The sequence below is a fragment of the Alligator mississippiensis genome, chromosome 2 (assembly GCF_030867095.1).
Source record: "Alligator mississippiensis isolate rAllMis1 chromosome 2, rAllMis1, whole genome shotgun sequence".
Lineage (NCBI taxonomy): Eukaryota > Metazoa > Chordata > Crocodylia > Alligatoridae > Alligator > Alligator mississippiensis.
This window is the reverse complement of record NC_081825.1, coordinates 163,165,692-163,187,466: the sequence shown is the minus strand read 5'-3', so window position 1 is coordinate 163,187,466 and position 21,775 is coordinate 163,165,692. Positions and strand designations below refer to the sequence as shown.

Sequence of the window (21,775 nt, the reverse complement as noted above, 5' to 3'; positions counted from 1 at the left end):
TGTGGGTTCAGCAAAAAAAACCCTGAATTTATTATCAAACTAAGTATCAGGGGCTGCTTTATGGTTCATTTGCAGTCTATTGTGTTGGAATGCCACAAAATTCAAGGGCCTTGCTGCAGAATTTAATCTGAGCTTGCAGGCTGTGCTTGAAGCCTAGCATGAAAGGCATCTGTTGTGCACCAACAGCTAAAATACCTCAGAGTTTCATGGCAGTTGTGAGGCAGTATGAAATCCCACCCCCATGTACCAGCCTGTGATGCATCCCATACAATGCGAGCATTTTCCTTTTCTAGACTTTCAGATTACAAAAATAAAGTAATGTGGCCATATATTTTACTTTGTTTTAGACCAGCTACTGCCAGTCCCAACCTTCTCCTTCTCCTTTTCATTGAGGTTTTCTGCAAGGCCCAGATGAAGAGAGTGTAATTAAAAATGAGCAAACTACAGAATTATCCCCACCTCTGAATTTTGGTAGTTTTCTCCTATCTTCTGTGCAGCTGTCATTTAGACTCCAGGCTCTTCGGTGCAGGACTTACCATGTGTGCTTATACCAAATCAACATGCTGTCTGTGCAAAACAGTTTATAATAAAGTTGCTAATGACCTGTATATTAGCAAATGTTCTGTGAAGTGCCAGCTGCTGGATGGGCCACTGGGCTCAGCCATCCTCCAAAAGCACTTACTCAGATTTTACTTTTGATGCAAATTAGCAGTGCTAGAGCCAAACTGAAGTGCTTACCTGTGTTTCAGTTTCTGATTTTATTGACAACACCCTGCTCTCGTAACTTAGAGATCAGGGCTGTCTAAAGGATAATGTTCATGATAGAAATGTACAAAGCTGTAAGTACTTTTGAAGAAGCACCAAAACACATTAGAAACATTTGGTCATAGCAAAAAAAATTACTACAAATATTTTCTATCACTGAGTCTTAGACTTAGTAAACAAAATAAAGAGCCATAAACGAGAACGAGACTAATTATTCCCTATCCTTATGAGATTACGTCTGCTTTGAGCAATGTCTCAATGACTATGCTAAATGGCTGAGCAAGGACAGAGTTAAAATACTAATATTGAATTGCTGAACTGCTTGGAAAAGGAGGAGGGAGAGGGAGGAGGAGGAAACAGGTGATTTTTCAAAACGAGCATGAAAACAAAACTACTTGTGTGCTAGTATCACATCTGGCAGATCAGCACTGTGCTATTTAAGAGGAGGCAATAGATGATGTTTCTTCTAGCTAGTTGGTAGCTAAGTTTCTCAGTGACATAAGTACTGCAGTGCAGCTCCACCTCAAGTGTCAAAGTAAATTTTAGAAAATGTCTGTACAGTGTTTTTTTTTGTTTTGTTTTGTTTTTTAAATCCCAAACGAGAGGTATAATTTCTTGAGCTAGGCAAACTCACTTTGCCTGATTTTGGGCCTGCTTAGATTCATGGGTCTGATAGTTTTTGATTCACACTTCACTGTTACAGGATTATGTTCTGCTGGAAGAAATTGCAAAAACAATGTGACCAGAAAGAATGGAAGATTGGCCAGATGTAAATCTGGAATTACTCTATCAAAGCCAATGACTTACTCTGGATTTACAACTGCATGATTGACAGCAGATTGAGAACATATTTTGCCCCACAGTATGGCTCATATACAAGGTTCACTTGTGTGCCAGTTTCATTTTGTGATTGTTCTGTCTCTTTACATGACCTGGACTCTTTTCTGACCTGATGCTTACAGAAGCCAAAGGTTGAGATTATTTTTTGGGAACCTCAAAATAACTTTGAGAGTGTTACAAACCCTTCCATCTACAGGTTTCTCACCTTCCTATTAGCATCATGCATGAAGGACAAGCATCATTTTCAGGATAAGGGGCTATACTGGCAGATCTAGTGGGGAGAACTTGAGCAGCATTTCAACCCCCTGGTTTCTTTGTTCCTACAGATTGCCCAGGGTCCTTGTGTGAGTCAGTGGAAAGGGCACAGTGTGGCCTTGAAGAACCTTCCACCTTTCCCTGTGAACCCCACATAAGGCCCAAGGATAGCTGTAATCCCTGGGCTTCAGGAAGTGCAGGGATAGATTCCTCACGGTGTCCTAAAGGAAAAGGTTTAGTAGAGACAGGACCATGACTCTTACCTTCTTCTGAACCAGAACTGGACATGGACCAGGTTCACCACAAAATGGGAAAGGGGTGCCTCTGCCAACAAGGCACTTGGGAGCCAGGCACCTAGCTAGTCTCAGGTTGTGACTGAATCTTTTGTTCTTTTAAACCCTTCTCAGAGTATGGTGGCAAGTGGAAAATGCTCCATTACTTTGCCCAGCATTTCTTTTCCCCATTGTTGCCTGTTGCCTATGAAGATGGTGGTGTACTGCACATTTATGGTGTATCAGATCTTCACTCAGACTGTGAGCTAACGCTCAAAGTAAGTGCCAGCTTTCCCCTTTCAAAAGGGATCATCTATGGCTAGGAAAAGAGGATAGAAAAACGAGCGCTTGTAAATGTAATGGTGCTCCAGCAAGTCCATGCCCAGCTGTATTAGCCATCCCTGACCAGTGCTCCAGGTTCTACAAAAGCCAAACATTCAGAATATCAGTGTGGGCCAGACACGGTGCTAGTGTAAGCAGGAATATGCTTTTGTATTTTAAATGGTGAGCTTTTTGTGGCAGGCACTGTATTTACTATGTATCTGTACAGTGTTTAATACAATGGGACCCCAACTGGTCAAGGAATACAGGTGCAAGTGTACATGTTAAATAACAGGAATGCCACTGAAATACGCTTCGTATCTAAAAGATTTACAGAAAAATAGCAGCTTGTTACTTGACACATCCCTGCTCTGGGAATATTCAGGTTTCAATCTGCTGCCTCTATTGAAAAAAGATCTCTTTATTACCATCTGCCTTCCAGAACCAACCCAACTCTGACAAATAAACTGGATTACTTCTTGGTTTGTGAAGCATCAGCCAGTTGGTAACTAAATTCCAGTTGCAAGGCCACCTCTGCAAGCGTGTCACTTAAAAATGTTTCCTTAATCTGTACTTTAGCAACCCCACAGAAAGCAGTAGTGTTACAAAGATGCAAGTCAGAGCAACATTTGGGTAGTAGAGTAGTTTATTTGGCATGATGCCCATGTTGGAGCAAACCTAGCCTGACTTGTATATGCCAAGTTTCATTTCTTGTTGCTTGGGGACCAGTAACAGCTCCTGGCCCTGTTGTCCTTTAACAGGTGTAAAATGAAATTGTGGGGTAGTTCCTGCCTCCTCTACTCACAAGGTAAACTCTTCAAGCTAGGAACTACCTCACAATGTCATTGTGGGAAGGAGAACGGGCATGATGAACATGACTGAGGTTCACACAAGTGGTTGTTGGGATCTTCTGATTCATAGGTCTCAAAATCTGCAAATAATACCAGTATGTAACAGGACAGCATTTATTTAAAAGCTGCTTTCCACTTTTACAGTTTACATACTTCCAGGAAAATGGTTCTTTCATAGATTTCATAGACTTTTAGGGCTTGAAGGGACCTCACAAGATCATTGGGTCAACCTCCTGCCTAAGAAGCAGGAAGTCAGCTGGGGTCAAATGATCCCAGCAAGATAGGCATTTAAGTGTTTCTTTAAAATGTCCAGAGTAGGTACTTGCAGCACCTTTGGGGGAAGTCTATTTCAGGCTCTGGGGACTCGGACAGTAAAGAAGTTTTTCCTTATGTCCAGCCTAAGGAGTGCCCTGGTGAACATGTTCTCCCAGTTCCTGATGCACACCCCTTATGTACTTATAGGCTACCACCAAGTCGCCCCTGAGCCTACGCTTTTCCAGGCTCAGGAGTCCCATGGCTCTCGGCCTCTCCTCATAAGGCCTACTCTCTTGTCCTCTAATTGTGTGTGGCTCTCCTCTGGATCCTCTTAAGCTTCTCCACATCCTTTCTGAATTGCAGAACTGGAAAGCCCAGAACTGGATACAGTATTCTAGCTGTGGCTTCACTAAGGCTGAGTAAAGTGAGAGGATGACTTCTTGGGTCTTGCTTGAAATGCATTGGTAGATGCAAGCCAGAGTTTTGTTTGCTTTGCTGGCTGCGGTGTTCATCTTGTGGAAAGTCTCTTTCAGTTGTGGTGCTGGAGAGCATAGCACTTCTGAGCCTGTAAGTGTGATGTGGGTTTTTTCTTCCGAGGTGGAACACCTTGCATTTCTCTGTGTTGAATGCCATCAGGTTTTGATCCACCCATCTTGCAAGCCTGTCAAGGTTGGCCTGGATCACTAGCCATCCTCTAGGATGACCACACTTTCCCATAGTTTGGTGTCATCAGCAAACTTAGCCAGTCCGCTTCTGACACCAGAGTCCAGATCAATTTATAAATACATTGAAGAGTACAAATCTGAGAATGGAGCCCTGGGGGACACCACTGGTTACATGCACCATGTTGATTTGGTTCCATCAACTATCACTCTCTGGGTCTGTCCATGGAGCCACTTCCCCAGCCGTTGGATTGTAAGGTTGTCGAGGCTGCAATTCCCCAATTTTAACATGAGGACATCATGGGACGCCAGGTCAAAGGTTTCCTTGAAGTCCAAATATATGATATCAACCTCTTCTCCTTTGTCCAAGTGATGTGTCACCTGGTCGTAGAAGGAAATGAGGTTGGTCAGGCAAGACCTACCCACAACAAAACCATGTTGGCTATCTCTCAGAGCATTGCCTTTTGTTAGCCTGTTGTTAATGGTAGCCTGTTGTTAATGGTTGTTGTTAATAGAGGAGGGGTGGATGTTGTATACTTAGACTTCAGGAAGGCCTTCGATACGGTATCCCACCCCATACTGGTGAACAAGTTAAGAGGCTGTGACTTGGATGACTACACAGTCCGGTGGGTGGCGAATTGGCTGTAGGGTCGCACCCAGAGAGTCGTCGTGGATGGGTCGGTATCGACCTGGAAGGGTGTGGGCAGTGGGGTCCCGCAGGGCTCGGTCCTTGGACCGATACTCTTTAATGTCTTCATCAGTGACTTGGACGAGGGAGTGAAATGTACTCTGTCCAAGTTTGCAGATGACACAAAGCTATGGGGAGAAGTGGACACGCCGGAGGGCAGGGAACAGCTGCAAGCAGACCTGGACAAGTTGGACAAGTGGGCAGAAAACAACAGAATGCAGTTCAACAAGGAGAAATGCAAAGTGCTGCACCTAGGGAGGAAAAATGTCCAGCACATCTACAGCCTAGGGAATGACCTGCTGGGTAGCACGGAAGTGGAAAGGGATCTTGGAGTCCTAGTGGACTCCAAGATGAACATGAGTCGGCAGTGTGACGAAGCCATCAAAAAAGCCAATGGCACTTTATCGTGCATCAGCAGATGCATGACAAATAGGTCCAAGGAGGTGATACTTCTCCTCTATAGGGCGCTGGTCAGACCGCAGTTGGAGTACTGCGTGCAATTCTGGGCGCCGCAATTCAAGAGGGATGCGGATAACCTGGAGAGGGTCCAGAGAAGGGCCACTCGTATGGTTAAGGGCCTGCAGACCAAGCCCTACGAGGAGAGACTAGAGAAACTGGATCTTTTCAGCTTCCGCAAGAGAAGGTTGAGAGGCGACCTTGTGGCTGCCTATAAGTTCATCATGGGGGCACAGAAGGGAATTGGTGAGTATTTATTCACCAAGGCGCCCCCGGGGGTTACAAGAAATAATGGCCACAAGCTAGCAGAGAGCAGATTTAGACTGGACATTAGGAAGAACTTCTTCACAGTTAGAGTGGCCAGGGTCTGGAACGGGCTCCCAAGGGAGGTGGTGCTCTCCCCTACCCTGGGGGTCTTCAAGAGGAGGTTAGATGAGCATCTAGCTGGGGTCATCTAGACCCAGCACTCTTTCCTACTTATGCAGGGGGTCGGACTCGACGATCTATTGAGGTCCCTTCCGACCCTAACATCTATGAATCTATGTTTCCTTGATGAGTTTTCCCAAGATCGTTCCAGGGATTGGCCTGTAGTTCCCCAGATCTTCCTTTCTCCCTTTCTTGAAGATAGACACCACACTGGCCCTCTTTCAATCTTCAGGTACCTTGTCTGAGTACCACAAGTTCTCAAATATTTTCACCATTGGCCATGCTATGATGTCAGCCAGTTCCTTTAGCACTCTTGGGTGTATTCCATCCGGGCCAGCTGACTTGTGGATGTCCAGCCTCTCAAGGTGTTCCCTCACAAGATCCATGCCTTTTCCTGATGATCCTGCATTTTATCAGGCAGGGTGATCCCCAGGGGCTAGTGGAAGACTGACCCAAAGTAATCGTTAAGGAGATTGACTTTTGACTTTCCTGGGTGTCAGTTATCACCTGCCCCATTTGGTTTAGCAAGGGTCCAATGTTGCTCTTTTTTCTTTTTCCGATCTACCACGAATCTGAAGAAGGACTTTTTATTGTCCTTGATTCTTGTGGCCAGTTTGAGCTCATTTTCAGCCTTGGCTTTCCTAATTTGTTCGCTACAGGTACAGGCCAGTGCTGAATACTCCTCCTTGGTGGTATTCCCTGTGTTCCATCCTTTATCAGCTTCTCTTTTTACACACAGGAAGTCCATGAGTTCCCTATTGAGCCAAGGGGGGTTGCCTAGCCCTCTTGCTACTTTTTCTGTGGGCTGGAATGAGCTTTTCTTGTGCTTCAAGGATTGCATCCTTGAGGAGTGACCACTCGTCACGGACTCCCCTCCCTGTCAGATTATGGCCTCTCAGGGCCTCGACAACTAGCCTCCTGAGCTTGTGAAAGTAGGTTTTCCTAAAGTCAAGGACTTCCACATTGCTGACTGACTTGCCAGGTTTGTGGTGGATAGAGAAAGTGATCAACTCGTGGTCACTGTCTCCCAGCTTCCCTTCAATTCTCAGGTTGCTCACTAGATCATCCCCTTTGACTAGTACCAGGTCCAGCAGCACCTTACCTCTTGTCGGCCCATAGACTTCTTGAGACAAATAGAGTTCCACAGTGCATGTGGGGAAGCGTTGCAACCAATCAGATTTGGCTGAGTGCTCTTCCCATGAGATGTCAGGGTAGTTGAAGTTGCCCATGACAACCATGCATGAGAGCGTGCAGCCTCAGCCAGTTTCATAGCAAATTCACGTTCAAGTTCTTGCTCCTGATTAGGAGGTCTGTAGTAGATTCCTACTATTATATCACCTTCACCATGTTCTCCCCGTATTCTTACCCAGAGGGTCTCAAGTCACTCTCCTTGGTTGCCAATCTCTGCCTGTAAGGAAGTGTACTGCTCCTTCACATAAAGAGCTACACCTCTGCCCTTTCTTGCAACATGATCTGTCCTGTACAAGGTATAGTCATCAATACCTGTGGTCCAGTCATAGGTGGAGTCCCACCAGGTCTCTGTTATTCCTATGAAATCATAGTCATTTCTGTTTAGCAGAAGGGCCAGTTCCTCCTGTTTGTTGCCCAGGCTCCTGGCATTTGTGTACAGGAAAGTGAGCCTCCCATCAGACAGATTCTCTGCACTCCTGGAAGAGCTCTGTCCCTGGGCTGGGGTAGAGAAAGTTCTCTTGTGCAGGGAAAACCTTCTGATTTCGTGGTTGATGCTCGGTGGGCTTTCACCAGTGGTTATCCACCCATCCCCCAGCAAACTTAGTTTAAAGTCCGGTCAAGCAGGTCAGCCATTCTGGCCGAGAAGAGCTTCTTCCCCATTCGAGTGAGGTAGAGGCCATCTCTTCCCAACAAATCACCGCCTCTCTCTCTCTCAACTGTGGACGGTGGTCATAGAAGCTGAAGCCTGTTAACTTCTACAATTCTTCTCTCCTTCCTGTGCCTGTGACCCATAACCAGAAGGATTGAGGAGAAAACCACTTGCTCCCCCAACCCTCTGAACCCTGCCCCCAGAGTCCTATAGTTGTTCATGACGCGGCTGGGATTGCTCTGAGCCATGTCATTCATGCCCACATGGATAAGGAGCATGGGGAATTGGTCAGAGGACCAGATAAGTTTTGGGATCTTCTCAGCTACATCCCCCTGATGTACAGATACAGGCCCCTGGGAGGCAGCAGACCTCATGGGCTAAAGGGTTGGGGTGGCAGATCGTTCCCTCAGTCCCTCTCAAGGGGGGACTTTGAATGAGCAACTGAAAAATCTGGTATGTGGGGGATGTTTTTACAGGTGTCATTTTGATCACTTAATGTGCCCTACAGGTCAGTGTGCACCAGTGGAGTTCTGTGGAGCCACTGTGCACCTTTGCTACCGGGGATGTGACTGTTAGGGCAGGGAGTGCTGCCCCCATCTACAAGGAGCCTGTAAATGATTTGTTGAAAAGATGTGGTAACTGTACCAGGCAAAGCTGCGTCGTTACCTTCTACCTTGTGGGGAAAGGTGAACTCTACAGTCCTCGCAACTATCACTTCCTGTCATCATTGAAGGATGCAGTAGGATTGGAAAAAGCACAGCTCCGTGTAAGTGCCAGTTACTCAAGCTATATTCTTTGCTCTTGCTAAGTTTATCTTCTGTGTTCTGAGAGTTAGATGTCTGTAATGCAATATCTGTTCTCAAAAGATACGGCTGGTATAGTGTGCAGCCACTGGCCACAGAAAAGTTAAACAGCCATGGGTTAGGAAAACTCTTGCCTGGGATGAGAGCAGTAACTAGGTGTGTTCTGTCTGGTATGCTTGCGGCAGAGAGGCATGATCTTGCTTTGGTTGTTGGGCTGGATGGGCTCCTGATGTCTTCTCCAGAGCTCTTTCTATGATTCTCAGATGGAGGGGAAGGGAGAAATCATGTTTAACAAATACATTTTTAAGATGGTATCGATCATACTGACATGCACCTTTTGAACTGATTGAAACATTTGTTTTTATTACACATATCATTTACAGAACGAGTAATTGTATTTGTTTTCTCTTTCAGGCCACCATATCTCAGCAAAGTGACCACTATATTTTTGTTCTCCAAACCGCTGCAGTTGCTCCTTTTGTTTGGCTGGATGTTGGAAATATAAAAGGGAGGTTTAATGATAATGGATTTCTCATGACTCAGAAGAGAAAGGTGGTTGTATTTTATCCTTGGGAGCCCACCAGCATCAAGGAGCTTGAAAGATCACTCTGCTTGACTTCATTGTCAGATATTTACTGAGGGGATCTCAGTTCCTTTAGGTTGAAATAGCAGAATAGAAACAGGAAAACTTGAACATAACTAACAATCAAAAGAAGCTGACCACAGAATGTATTGTCCACCTCTGTTATGCATACATTCTTGATTGTTTGGTTCAATATAAATATGTTTGCAGCTAATACATATAATGTTCAAAGATCTGCTTTCTTAGGTAACTGAAAATATATGTAACTAGTGCTTCTGGTAAAGCACAGTAACTATGAAAAGAAGCAAGGTGGAGATTGACATAACTTGAGTCCTTTAATAGATATTATATTAATGAGTAAGGGTGCAGTTCCAACATATAGCTATAGACCAGGGTTAGTTATTCTTGAGGATCCATGGCTTGAATTGCCCCTCAGGTTAGAAATATTTGTACCTCACTGTAAATTATTGTGGAATATGGGTTGTGAATCTACCATTCTAATCAGTGTCCCCCCATGGTAGCTGTTTGCTTTGTACAGTGATTTTCAGCCAGGGTGCTGCAACACCCTAGTGTGCCATGGAGTGCCACATGTTAGCACTGTTAGCAAACGTGATTCACAGGAGAAACCCAGAGATTTCAAATAGGAATCCATAGTGTCCAAAACATTTGGACCTGCTGTGATCTTTGAGTTGTCCGTACTAGCAGAATTGCTCTGTTCCTTTGTGTGTAGTTCAAAATTGAGTGGAAACTAAGAGCTGGCATTTTCCAAAGGGATGCCTTCAGTTTGAAAAGGTTGAGAACCACTAACTTAGTGTAAACAGTATCTTACCAGTGTTTTGCCACTGGTGGCAAAATGCTACCATAGTGCCTAATGAGGGTAGCTCCCTTTGGACAGCTGGTTCTGTCTGGTTTGGACCCCAGTGTAACTTATATTGGTGCGCAAAACTGATGTAGGTTACACCAGGGTAAGTGTGACGGGTCTGCACCCTCAGTTGCAGGATTGCCGCAGCCTTAAGTAAGAGGTAGCACAAACCACCACCCTAGGACCAGACCAGGGACTAAACAGTGACTAGGGCAATGCCTGTTGAATCCTGATATGGTGTCATTGTGGAAGGCAAGAGGGGAGGGAGGAAAAGAGGGGTAAATGGTGCTGAAGGTCTCTAGCAACTGTTCTGTCCTATCTTCCTGTTTATAGGAGGTGGTGGTTAAATGTTTTAACTGCTTTTTAAAAAGTGTAACAAATAAACAGCCTTAGTTTTCTTTGTTGTCTCCAGAGCATGCAAACCTGGACACATTTGCTTATCAGTGATGCCCAGATCTGGTTGGAAACTGGAATTCCCATTCCGGGGAAATTCCGAAATGTTGAAGAAATGTATTTCATAACAAGACGCAAACTGAATTGTTCCAAATCTTACTGAATGGGCAGCCTGGGCTTTTGGTTAAAAGGAAATGTATCAAATAGATTGAAGCAGTTTGTTTCGAACCTTTTGGAAGTGTTCCCAGGACTCCCTGAGTTGCAGAAGCCTGTTGCTGAGCCTGCCAAGGAGATAGGAGCTGGAAAGTCTGGGTGCTTAACAGCTGCCAGGCAGGTTGAGAGGCTGAGCAAGCTGGTAGGATACAAAGCATCTGCCTAACAGTCCAGCTTCTACAGCAAACCTCCCCCGGTTTCTATTGGGATTTTGTTGCATACTTGTAGAACACTGAGCTGGATCAGCATTTTCCAACAAAAAAATGTAACAGGGGTGCTAATTGCCTTCTGATAATGAGCCACTGAACATCCTGATGAATCAGTTACTGAAGTGAAAAATTGATGGTTGCCTAGGTGCAAGTAAATTCAGGATGAACTAATTCTAGTCCTGATCAGAGGGTCTGTAGTGTGCTTGATTGCTTTAAGGAACTCCAGATGAAAGATGCTGATACAGCATAGCAAAGAGATTTTTTAATGATAAGAGGTGAGCCTTGTTAATTGATAATCCTGGATTGGTATAGACTCAGGGGGCTTTTGCCTTTCTCTGTAGTAGGGAATGTGGCCCTCTTCCTTGGATCTCTGGAGCCTATATTAGCAGTATTTGCAGCAGCAGGGCATTGCCCGCTGGGGTCCCTCTGCTTTACCTGTGGCAGGTTAGGGTGTTAGGTCTTGTGTTGGGTCAGGGTTGACTGTAGTTTTGCTAAGAGGTTAGGCAATGAGATGGTTTGGATAGGGATGATACTGCCTCAGGCAGGGGTTGGACTAGATGACCTCAAGAGGTCCCTTCTAGCCCTGCTTCACTATAATTCTGTGACAGTATACATGAAACCAAAGTCATCATACTGTCCCACAGCAACCTGTGTAGTTTGAACTTCTGCTGCCCTCACTTCCATATCCTCCTTGAAGTTGCTGTTTGTCCTGGCCTCAGGTCAGGCTGAGGACAGCAGTGTGTTTAAAAGGTGTTTAGCACTTACTGATCTGTCTTGAGACATGTGAGTACAGATGGAACAAACAGGTTACATCCAAGCTAGCATTCTTACTATTCCATCAAGTTTTTGTTCCTAACCTGTGCTGCTAATGTTCGTAAGTGCCATGGTAGCATTTTTAATTATGCCCCATGTTGTTAAGCACTTGGGGCAGCTCTTCAGTGGGTCACAGGTTGTCCGTGTAGTCACCACCATCATAATTCTTGCCCCAGGCAAATATCAGTTACCTTATATACTTTATACTTAATTTCCAGGTTTGCTGGTACTGGTGCTGAGTGACAAAGCAGAGGAGATTCACTTCATCCCCAATGCTCCCAGCTGCCAGCTTTCCACAAGACATGCAAGCCAGCAGTAAGAATTCCATGTACCAGGGACTATGACTAATGCCATTTCCAGGACAAGTATATCAGCAGTCCTTGCCTGGAAGAAGGAAGGGTGGGTTTTTAGTGGCATTATATTTGGTCCAACTGTATAATTGAGAGAAATGGTACACGAGCTTTCGGTCACAATGTGCCTTTCTTCACATCTGGGCATTTGTGAAGACAACCTTGTCAAACATCTCGCTCGCTATATAGTTGATGCAATAAAGGATATCACACCCAAAATCCCTTGCTGCTTGCATATATTGTGGACCATCCTGGCTACAGTAGCACTTCAACCCTACTACTACATGATGTGGTAATTTCCAGTGCAGATTAGCCTAATCAGAAGTGCAGGACTAAAAAACTGTGACAGATTCTCTTTGGGTAGTAATTACTAGGCCTGTGCAAAGCAGCTAGTATTTGCTTTGGATTTGGTGATTCGAATCACTGTCCTGAATCAATTTGGCCGAATCTGATTCGGAGATTCTGCTGCTGCTGAATCTCCGAATCAGCCAGGCCCATCTCCTGCCCGCTCTCCCAGCCTGGCAATGGCTGCCTCACCTGCCCCAGCTCGCTGGGTGCTGCCAGTGGGGGGGCGATCCCTGCTGCCCTCCACTGCCCCACGCTGCATGGGGGGCTCTGCACAAGCCCCCCAACCTTCCCCTCACTCTTCCAGTCCCCCCCATGGCTGCCCCGCCTGCCCCAGCTCCAGCAGTTTAAAAAAAAACCCTCAAACCCTGGACTCACCAGTTCCTGCCTGGCGGGGGGCAATCCCTGCTGCCCCCCACTGCCCTGTGCTGCAGAGGGGGGGGCTCTTCCACAAGCCCCCCGAGACCTCTGCAGGAGCCGGTAAATACAGGGGTTTTGGGGGTTTTTTTTGTCTTAAAGGGCTGGAGCTAGAGCAGGTGGGGCAGCCATGGGTGGGGAAGGGTTGGGGGGCTCATGCATAGCCCCCCCCTACAGCATGGGGGAGTGGGGGGCAGCAAGGATCGCCACCCTGCCGGGCAGCACCTGGTCAGCCCGGGCTTTTTTTTTTTTTTTTTTTTTTAAGGGCTGGGAGCTGGGGCAGGCAGGGCAGCCATGGTGGGCTGGGGGTGCAGGTGGGGGGTCGGCAGGGGCTGGGGGAGCAGGCAGGGGATGGGGCCTGGCAGGGGTCCCCCCATGGTCCCTCCCCCTTCCTCCAGCCCCCCTCCTCCTACTTACCAGCTCCGAGTCCAGATTCATGCTGCAGCAGGCAGGGACTGCCCAAATCATTGAAGCTCTCCAAATCTTTTCTAAATCAATTTGAAGAACTTAAAATTAATTCAGACCTTTTTATTGGTCCCCCGATTCAACTTGAATTTGGAGGTTCAGCCACTGAATCGGGCCAAATCTCCTCTGAATCGAATCACCACCTGAAGCTTTGCACAGCCCTAGTAATATTACCATTTCCTGATGCCTGGGCATAAGATTTTTCTCTAGTCTCTTATAAATGGAATTCCTCACAGTCTGCTTTCTCCAATGTACTTCTTAGGATGGCTGTTCTAAGCCTTCTCCATCAATTTTACCATCGAGCAAGCCCGAGGCTGGAATTCATGATTTTGTTTTCACACAGAAAACTGTTCCGTAAAGGTCTGCAGCTTCTTGTCGGCTTTTTGCTTGCTTGAGCTTGTGGGTGAGAGTTGAGATATTTCAAGGGTGTAGGTTGTAGCCGTGTTGGTCTAAGGACATAGGCAGACAAGGTTCTTTGGGTGAATCTGATATCTTTTATTAGACCAACTTAAATAGTTGGAAGCAAGCTTTCGGGTTCAAACACCCTTCGTCAGGCTAAGGAAGTTTCGCACTATTGCTATGGATGCCATCAGTTTTCTATCTGTCATATGAACAAATAATTTTTGCCAGAGGCACCATCTTCTTTCTTCTTCTGTCTGTGTTGCTGTATTACAAGCTCTTCATCTTTTAGTGATATGAAATGAATGGCTCAGCCAAGGAGTGTCAAAGGTCATGAAACCAAAGCTCAAAGAGGGTTTTCATCCAAAGGAGGGACAAACTTCTAACCCTGCGGGAATCCCAGTAGTGGACAGTTTGTCACTTCACATATAAAGCAGCCTCTGGGTTGGCAGAATCCTATCCTACTACTTTCACCCTCTGAGGTATGGATTTAGTGACTCATTGACATATTGTCCTGATATTTACCACTATACCTATGCAACCAGGGATGGGGCCCAGGATTAGACAACATATGTTGCTTAGACTATATGCATCTAAAGCACCTCGAGCCAGGATGAGAGTGGCAAAATAAAAAACAAACAAATCCATGTTAATTTGGGGGGAAAAAAACAAATATTAATTGGAAAATAAGTTAAAAATATCAACTCCCCCCTCCCCCCCCCCCCCGAAAATCATTTTGAAAAGGGACAGTATTAATGATTAAAAATTTGTCTTATGGAAAATGTCAGCCAGCAGTAGTGTTCTTTGCTGGGTTTGAATGGAATTGGGTGCCATCTACATGTGCATATTAATGCAATGCAATAAACTCTAGTGCAGTTTCTCCCAGGCATTGAGTTTACATGTGCACCCAGGACTACAACACGCTGAGCTGGGTTGGAGCAGCCCCAGCTGGCAGGGGAAATGGGGATCAGTTTGCTAGCCTAGAGCCACTCCAACCCAGCTCAACGTGCTGCGGAGGGGTTGGCTGGGGCACAAGGATGCTTCAATGTGGGGCTAGCCAGCACGCAGCCCTCACCCTGAAACACCCTTGGACTCCAGCCAGCTGGGTCAGTGTCTGCACATGCGATGCTATGCACAAATAAACTCTGTAGTAGGATAGTATTTGTATTTACATGTACTAACCTGCTGTGGAGTTTATTAGTTTCCTGTGGCTTAATAGGGCCACATGTGTAGATGCCAAGATGTTTACTGCATAGCTAATTAGTCTACTTCACAGTAAACATCTTGTGTAGATGTGCCTACAGAGTACAATCTGAGCATTGTGAGATAGCAAAGGAGCACTTTTGCCTGCCTGAAGAGTTAGGAGAACATGGTTTGTATGAAGTTCCTAAGGGTTTCATTGCTGTATTCTTTGTCGACCCCCAACCCCCCCCAACCTTTTCTCTGATCCACACAGTCCATGTCCTGGACACAGCCTGCTAGGCTCTTCTGGTGTTTGCAGTTGGCTTGCAGGGATATATCCAAGACAGCTTTTGAGCCTTACATGAGTGGGCACTGCACTTTGCTGCCCAGCACTGAGCTTTTTCCAAAGGGCCTTAAACTTCCCAAATAGCCTTTTGAATCAATGAGTCTTTTCTAACGAGTTAGAGGTGAGGAGAGAATAGGGGAAAAAATTGACTCGCCTTATCCTACACATTTATCTGTGTGATCCGTTATAGGAAATGATCATTTTGAAAATGCTTGAAAGTAATGCCTTACACTTGCCCATTGGCATCACATTCTCACTTTGACCTATATCAGCAAGTTTGTTCATCAAACAACAGTCCAGTGAAAGCTCAGTGTAACACCTTGTCCCAAAGGCTTTACTAATACAGGTGAATAAAGTAATGCGTATGGTTTTCAGCACTGCTGGTAATATAGCTGTTGTCCCAGCTGCCAGCGGGAGGGTCCCCCACAGTAGGTACAGGGGAGAACTTTATTGGTTACAAGGAGTAGGGTTGAAATAGGGTACAGGGTAGAGCAATATCAGAGAAATCACATAGAGCAAACTGGCATAACTGGGTAGCTTTCGATCATGCATCTGAGTTACTGCAAGCTATATATCTAGTTAGATCTCAGGTAGCTTACTTACAAGTATCATCCAGAGGCAGGTGGAGATTCCCTCTGGAGGCAGGCAGTTCATTGATCATGAGTTTCAAGAGAGAGAGCAAGTTTCAGATGGTCCAGCTCTTCTCTCTCTGAGTTTTCATCATGGCAGCTGACCCTCCTCCTGGGCAGTCCTTAACTTTTATAGCCTTTATGCCCTCATTATCTGGTCCAATGGAGACAGCCAACCGATTTAAAATGCATCATTGGTTGCTGGGCAGACTGGCAGGGTTTCTAGCCCCCTCCCAGTCATGTTGGCATTGCTTAACAACAGGGAGCGTAACCCCCTAACCAAGTTATGTGATGCCAGTCATGTAGGCAGAGGGAGCAAGTTTCCCCCCTCCCTCAGGAATGTATCCAACTCAGGTTACTTAAATAGATGGGATGTCTGCCCTTTGCAGGGCCCATGTTAACCAAATTGTCACAGAGCAGAGTTTGGTGAGAGACAGAGATGGTGTTCTGCCACAGTGTGCACAACTGAGCCAGCCGCAGAATGCAGGAGGTGAAGGCCAGAATATGCAAGACCTTCACTGAGTTTTTGGGTGCTTCAGTTTTTCATTATCCATTCTGAGATGCCTGATGCATCGGTCCACCTTCCCTGTCAGGATCAGTTAGCTGTCCACAGTTCCCTCGGTATCAGTGGAAGCAACGTGTGTTCAGTGTTTCTGAAAATAAGGCTTGTGGTGGCTGAAGGGGCAGGAGGTTGGGACACTGCTGTTGAAAATACTGATGTTAGCATTGTAGGGATGCAGCTAGCCCTGTGTGTTCCCACACCCAAGTGCCACCCTGCCTTAGGGAAGACATAAAGCATCCTACTACTGCTGTGGGTCTGTTGCAACTGTTCCCACTCATTGCATTTCTAAATCATAAGAGAAACTAATCTGCTCTAAACCTGTTTCAGCCTGTTTAACATTATACTTCCTCTGCAGCAAGAGTTATGTAAACAGATTCAGGTACAAAGGAAAACTCCTCTTCTATTAGTGATCACTGTCTTGATTGAACAGCTACTATGCAGCTTTCGGGCATAAAGTGCTTCCAGAAATCCAGATGCAGATGCTTTCTGTTGGTGGGGAACAAATCTAACAGACTAGGCATGCTGAGCAGTAACACATTTATCACTGGTAGCTGCAACATAACAGAAACCTCAAAAAAGTCTGGTAACATACTGGAGTTATGCCTAAAAATCCAGTGCGAGTGGACTATGAATTTTACTCAAGACATCCTTCTTGACATCTTCATTAAAGAAAGGTGTAGCTTGAGCTGAAAAGGTAGGTTGGTTCCTTGCACTACTAATTTATCAGCAAGAGTGATATTGTAAAACTAAGGATGCCAAATTCACCCTTGGTTCTAACCTCAGCTGGACATCCATCCATGTACCTGAAGACAGAAGGAGACCCAAGAGCTTTTCAGTCCATCAGAGCTGCATCTCTTGTTTACAGGTATAGTTTATAGTTATCTCATAATGAGAGAGATGAATATTGGTGGTGGCACTTGGTATATATTCATGGCAATTATTTTTTTCTGGAATCCAGAAACTGCCCTGATTTTCGCTTAAGTCCAAAACACACAACCCTGACAATTTTCTCATAATTAATGAATCTGAGGAGAAACTCTGCTAGGGAATCCCAGGTAAAGGGGTTTTGGTATCTGACAATCTATGCAAGAACCATCATCTCTAAACTACTAAGATACCAAATGGTCCATTTCATCTCCCTGTTTTAAGGAAACTGATTCTTTAATTGCATTGATTCTGTACTGTCCATTCTCAATTCCTATAACAAATAGTGAAAAGATTTGCGTTCTCCAGAAAAAACAAAAAACAAAATTAAAGGGGAAATAAAAGAGAAGGAAGGATTTAATTTAATTTTTTATTATAAAAGTAAAATAAAAATAAGCATTTTAAAAAGCACAAATTTCTCCTTTAAAAAGGTGAGTCTAAAAACAGTATTTACAGTAGGAAGATGTCATACTTGATAGGCACCAGAGTAAAGTTTAAATTACATTCATTGAAATATACATGATCATTTTGTTGTTGTTTTTAAATCACAACAAGTTGGCATCAAGGGACATTATTTAACACATTTATGAGCTTCCTTTTCCATGCAACTATGCCATAAAGCTTTGAGAAGGATAGTCAGAGGTTTTGTCTTGCAATTGCTCTGGGTGTCCTACCTTTCCTATGAAAGTGAGCTGGTCATTCCAACTTGTAAGAAAACAGTGATTTCCATCCATAAAGAAAATCTTGGACACCAGGAAAACTCAGTCAGTTCCTTCCATCCAGCTCTATATTACATGTTATTGGCATTCTGGTTATGGTACATTGATTGTAAATGAACGCAAGTAACCATACTTAAGAAACAAGGAAGGAAGTGATGTTTATGAGCCACTTGTTCAAATCTTTCAGTTCAAATGATTCTTTTCCAGTGCACTTTTTGCTGTAAGCTCATTTCCATCCCCCCAGAGAAATTCACACAGGCAGAGTTTTAAATGTCATTTTGCTTTCTATAATTGTATACTGCAAAGTGATTAGATTTTGCCTTGTATCGAGTGTTCTTGGCCGTAGCCCAAGGCCATTTTGCTAAGTGTTATTGATGACTTGCTGTTCAGGGACTCGGAACAAGTAAAGCTAAGTTTGCGGAAGGAAGTCTCCACTCCACTATCACACATGCTTTCAGTGTCTTGGAATTTGATATCATAAAGTTCACCTGGGAGAAAAACAAAGAAAAGAAAAGAGCACATCATTCTTCTTCATCCTGGATTAAAACCATAAGCCACTATAATGCCTTAAAGAGACATGAAAAGCACTTGGCTAGACAAGAGCACTTTTAAAGAAAACTGGAAGTTGTGCAACTTTAGGGCACAATATTGCAACAGGAAAATGTGCTACGTGTTTTTCCTCACAAGTGCCCAAAGTATCTGCAGTTTAATGCACTGTCATACTGTGCTGCTTAAGACGAGAACTAGGCATTAGCAGTGCGTACAGTCTGGGTGGGATTAAAAACATGGTTACTGTACATTTGATTCCATGCATTTAAACTGGCAGCTATACTGCTCTCAAAGTTAATGCTAACATGCCCCTGGAGCAGTGCCTGTTAGCACTCAGTGGGAGAATAAAGGCCTTCTGGACCTAAGAGCCTTATTTCATGTTAGACTAAAGATGTGTTAACTGTACTTAAAACATGAGCATCTGTGCATTCAAGCAGGAAAACGTGTTATCGTATGGTAGTAAGGTTAGCACTCTTCAGGCAAGGAATATCTCCAGATCATGTTACGTAATATTGTGGAACTGCTCCATGGAGATAATACCAGCAATCTTCATGGGTCCTAATGCTTTGCTGGGGATAGCACTAACAAATAGCAATGTCCCCCACCCCACCAGAGCTGGTTCAAAATCCTAGCACTGCACTGGAACCAGTTCAATACTTCAGTGCAGAAGGAGGGCTGGGACTGACCAACAGCTGTTTGTCAACCACACAGCCAGGTTCCAGGCCTGCCCAGAGGGCTGAGATCATAGTAAGCATTACCATGTGACTGCTCAGAAGCCTTTCCAATGCATACTAATGCTTATTATAATCTAAATAAAACATTTCCTAAGTGTAATGTGTGACACTTATATGTGTAAAGTGTTGTGAAACTAGAGTCCAGGATGAGGCATTTTCACATATTTTTCTTTTTTTATATATACAAATATTTGTTAAGTACTTTAAATAATTTGCATTTTGTTAATCTGAGTCTGGATTCAGAATAATCATCTGTGCCAGAACAAAGGAATAATTGGTGGTGAAGTTACATCCCCCAAGTTGAAGATTCTTCTGACAGAAATCAACCCTTCCTCATTGTGAAGCTGACAACACAGAGAGTTTAGCACAAATGCAACAGGCTGTTCAGAAGCTCATGGAATTTTGATTTTTTTTTTAAACAGCTTGTTTTCAGATTGGACCTGGGATGTGGGCTGTTAAATGTTGCTAAGCAGCAAAAGCTCTTTTATTACCAGTGTTGCTAATTAGATTTGTTGCTTTGTTCAAGCACATGGAGAGAGGTGTGCAGTCTGATATGACCTGACAAGTAAAACTATAGCACTTAAACTAGAAAATGGTTGTAATATGGAAATGAAACTTGCCTATTCCATTTTCCCTCTCAGTGGGTGCATCTACATGAGACACTGACTATACAGTAGCTGAAAAATACTGCACGGTAGTGGATCACAGCACAGACAGTGCTAATGCACTACTGTGCAGTATTATTAAATGACTGAGCAGTAGCATTACCTAAAAGACGTTCAACTAGTGCTACTGCATAGTAATTCTGGTTACGGTGCATTTATTTAGTACATGCATTAGCAAGTATTAAATAAATGCACAGTAACCGGAAGCGACAGAAGGAAGTAAAGTGAAGGAAGTGATGTTTATGCAAGTACTAAATACACTGTAAACAACTTGTACTAGCAAGTACTAAATAAATGTGCAGTAATGACTGTGTAGTAGCATCTGATGTAGACATGCCCAGTGGATACTTAAAGTGTCCGGGCTAAGGAGGCACTGTTGATCGATGGACAGGGCATCAGAAGACCTAGGTTTTATTGTTCTTTGCACAGCCACTGAGGTCACAAAACAAGCCAGACTATTCACTTTGCATCTCTGTGGCTCTCTTGTTAAAGTGGGGTAACTCGCACTATCCACCTTCTCTACAGCACTTTGAGATGTGCAAGTGAGAAGTGTTGTGGCAATGGTGACTATTATTACTATGTTAAAGCTGCATATCTTGATATCTTTAGTGAGCAGTTAATGAGCGCAGACTGCTTAAATCCCTACCCCATCAGGCCTGACAAGTCTAAAATGAGAAATTCCAGCATCTTCCCAGACAGACAGGTGACTGGGGTTGTTCTGCACACAGACAACTAGTAAGCTGTACTGGCATCACAAGAAAAAAACTTCAATGCAATCTCAGAGGTGGTGCAAGCACCTACTCTGGATACTTTAAAAAAACACTTGGATGCCTATCTTGCTGGGATCATTTGACCCTTGCTGACTTCCTGCCCTTTGGGCAGGGGGCTGGACCCGATGATCTCGCAAAGTCCCTTCCAGCCTTATGTCTACGAAATCTACTGCTATCTATTTTTACCTGTCTGTTGTTTAGTGGATGGAACAAATGGTGATAGTGGTGGAGCCTTGGAGGTAAAATTCTCCTGGCTGCACTCAGTTAGTGGGACGGATCGTGCTTTCTGAATGATTTCAATTGCTTCTGTGTAACCCATTTGCTTCAAGGCATCGACTAACTCCTTTACTGTACCACCAGAAACCTAAGATAAAATGAAGAGAGAAAATAAATAGCATGATGGAAGACATGTTGCAAAACAGAGTCTCGCCCTCCGTGGAGGAGGAGAACATTCCCCCATAGAGCTCTGGGGATCACATGTACTCTTTAGGATATTCTTAAAACTGAATTACCTCATAGTTATCTAGCAGAGTTTTTGATGGTGCAGGACTCAATCTGAAAGCATTATTGAGTATTCCAAGACCCAGGTTTTGTGCCAGGGTAGACCAGTTTTTGTTTGGGTCAGGTACTTCTAATAACTTGTACAGCTGCATCTTGGAGTCTTCATTCAGCTCTTTCATATCTCCTGGTAAAAGAGACTTAGAAACTAAGTGCATCACAAGTAAAAGCTAATCTTCAGCTTACATAATTACAATCCTATTTGCAGCCCAAAGTGACAGTCAACTTTCTGAAAACCAATTAGTTTCTGAGGGCATTTTATACACATGCTCTAGGGTGGGAGAAGAGGGGGCGGGGTACTTTTATGAGAAGAGCTGCTCTAATTAAAGTGCCCAGAGCATCTTGTGCATCAGTGTCCCATGCTGAAAAATGGTGGCAGGGGCACTTTAATTAAAGCTTATTCAATGAGCTTTAGTTAAAGTGCCCTTGCCGCCATTTCTTCAGCACAGGATATGCTAATACACGTGATGCTGGAGTCTGCTAGAGTGTGGCAACTGCAGACTTGATCAATCAAGTCTGGCCTAAAAAGTGAGTAAATCCTTTGATTGGGAAATGTATTAAAGTATTGTGTGCACTGCAGCAGAGCCATGACCACACAGGACTGTGTAGCTTCCTAACTCTAAAGTCAGGATCTTATGCGACTATATAAAGAAT

At 44.4% G+C, this 21,775-nt stretch overlaps 2 protein-coding genes across 7 annotated transcripts in view; one reads left to right on the top strand and one right to left on the bottom strand.

The window, feature by feature from the left end:
• MANBA (mannosidase beta) overlaps nt 1-10,277 on the top strand; it is an 88,312-nt gene extending 78,035 nt beyond the window's left edge. For both annotated transcript variants that reach the window (XM_019488051.2, XM_006272749.4), the window contains 3 exons: nt 2,268-2,410; nt 8,140-8,397; nt 8,849-10,277. In XM_019488051.2, the coding sequence (XP_019343596.2) occupies nt 2,268-2,410; nt 8,140-8,397; nt 8,849-9,073 (626 nt within the window). In that variant the 3' untranslated portion in view covers nt 9,074-10,277. The remainder of the gene's footprint in view (nt 1-2,267; nt 2,411-8,139; nt 8,398-8,848) is intronic.
• Nucleotides 10,278-17,482: 7,205 nt separating this feature from the next.
• NFKB1 (nuclear factor kappa B subunit 1) overlaps nt 17,483-21,775 on the bottom strand; it is an 89,898-nt gene continuing 85,605 nt past the window's right edge. For 4 of the 5 annotated variants that reach the window (XM_014600070.3, XM_006272721.4, XM_019488052.2 and 1 more), the window contains 3 exons: nt 21,076-21,248; nt 20,750-20,927; nt 17,483-18,333 (listed from right to left, as the gene is read on the bottom strand). In XM_014600070.3, coding sequence (XP_014455556.1) covers nt 18,155-18,333; nt 20,750-20,927; nt 21,076-21,248 — 530 coding nt within the window. In that variant the 3' untranslated portion in view covers nt 17,483-18,154. The remainder of the gene's footprint in view (nt 18,334-20,749; nt 20,928-21,075; nt 21,249-21,775) is intronic. The other variant, XM_006272722.4, reaches the window with a different exon arrangement.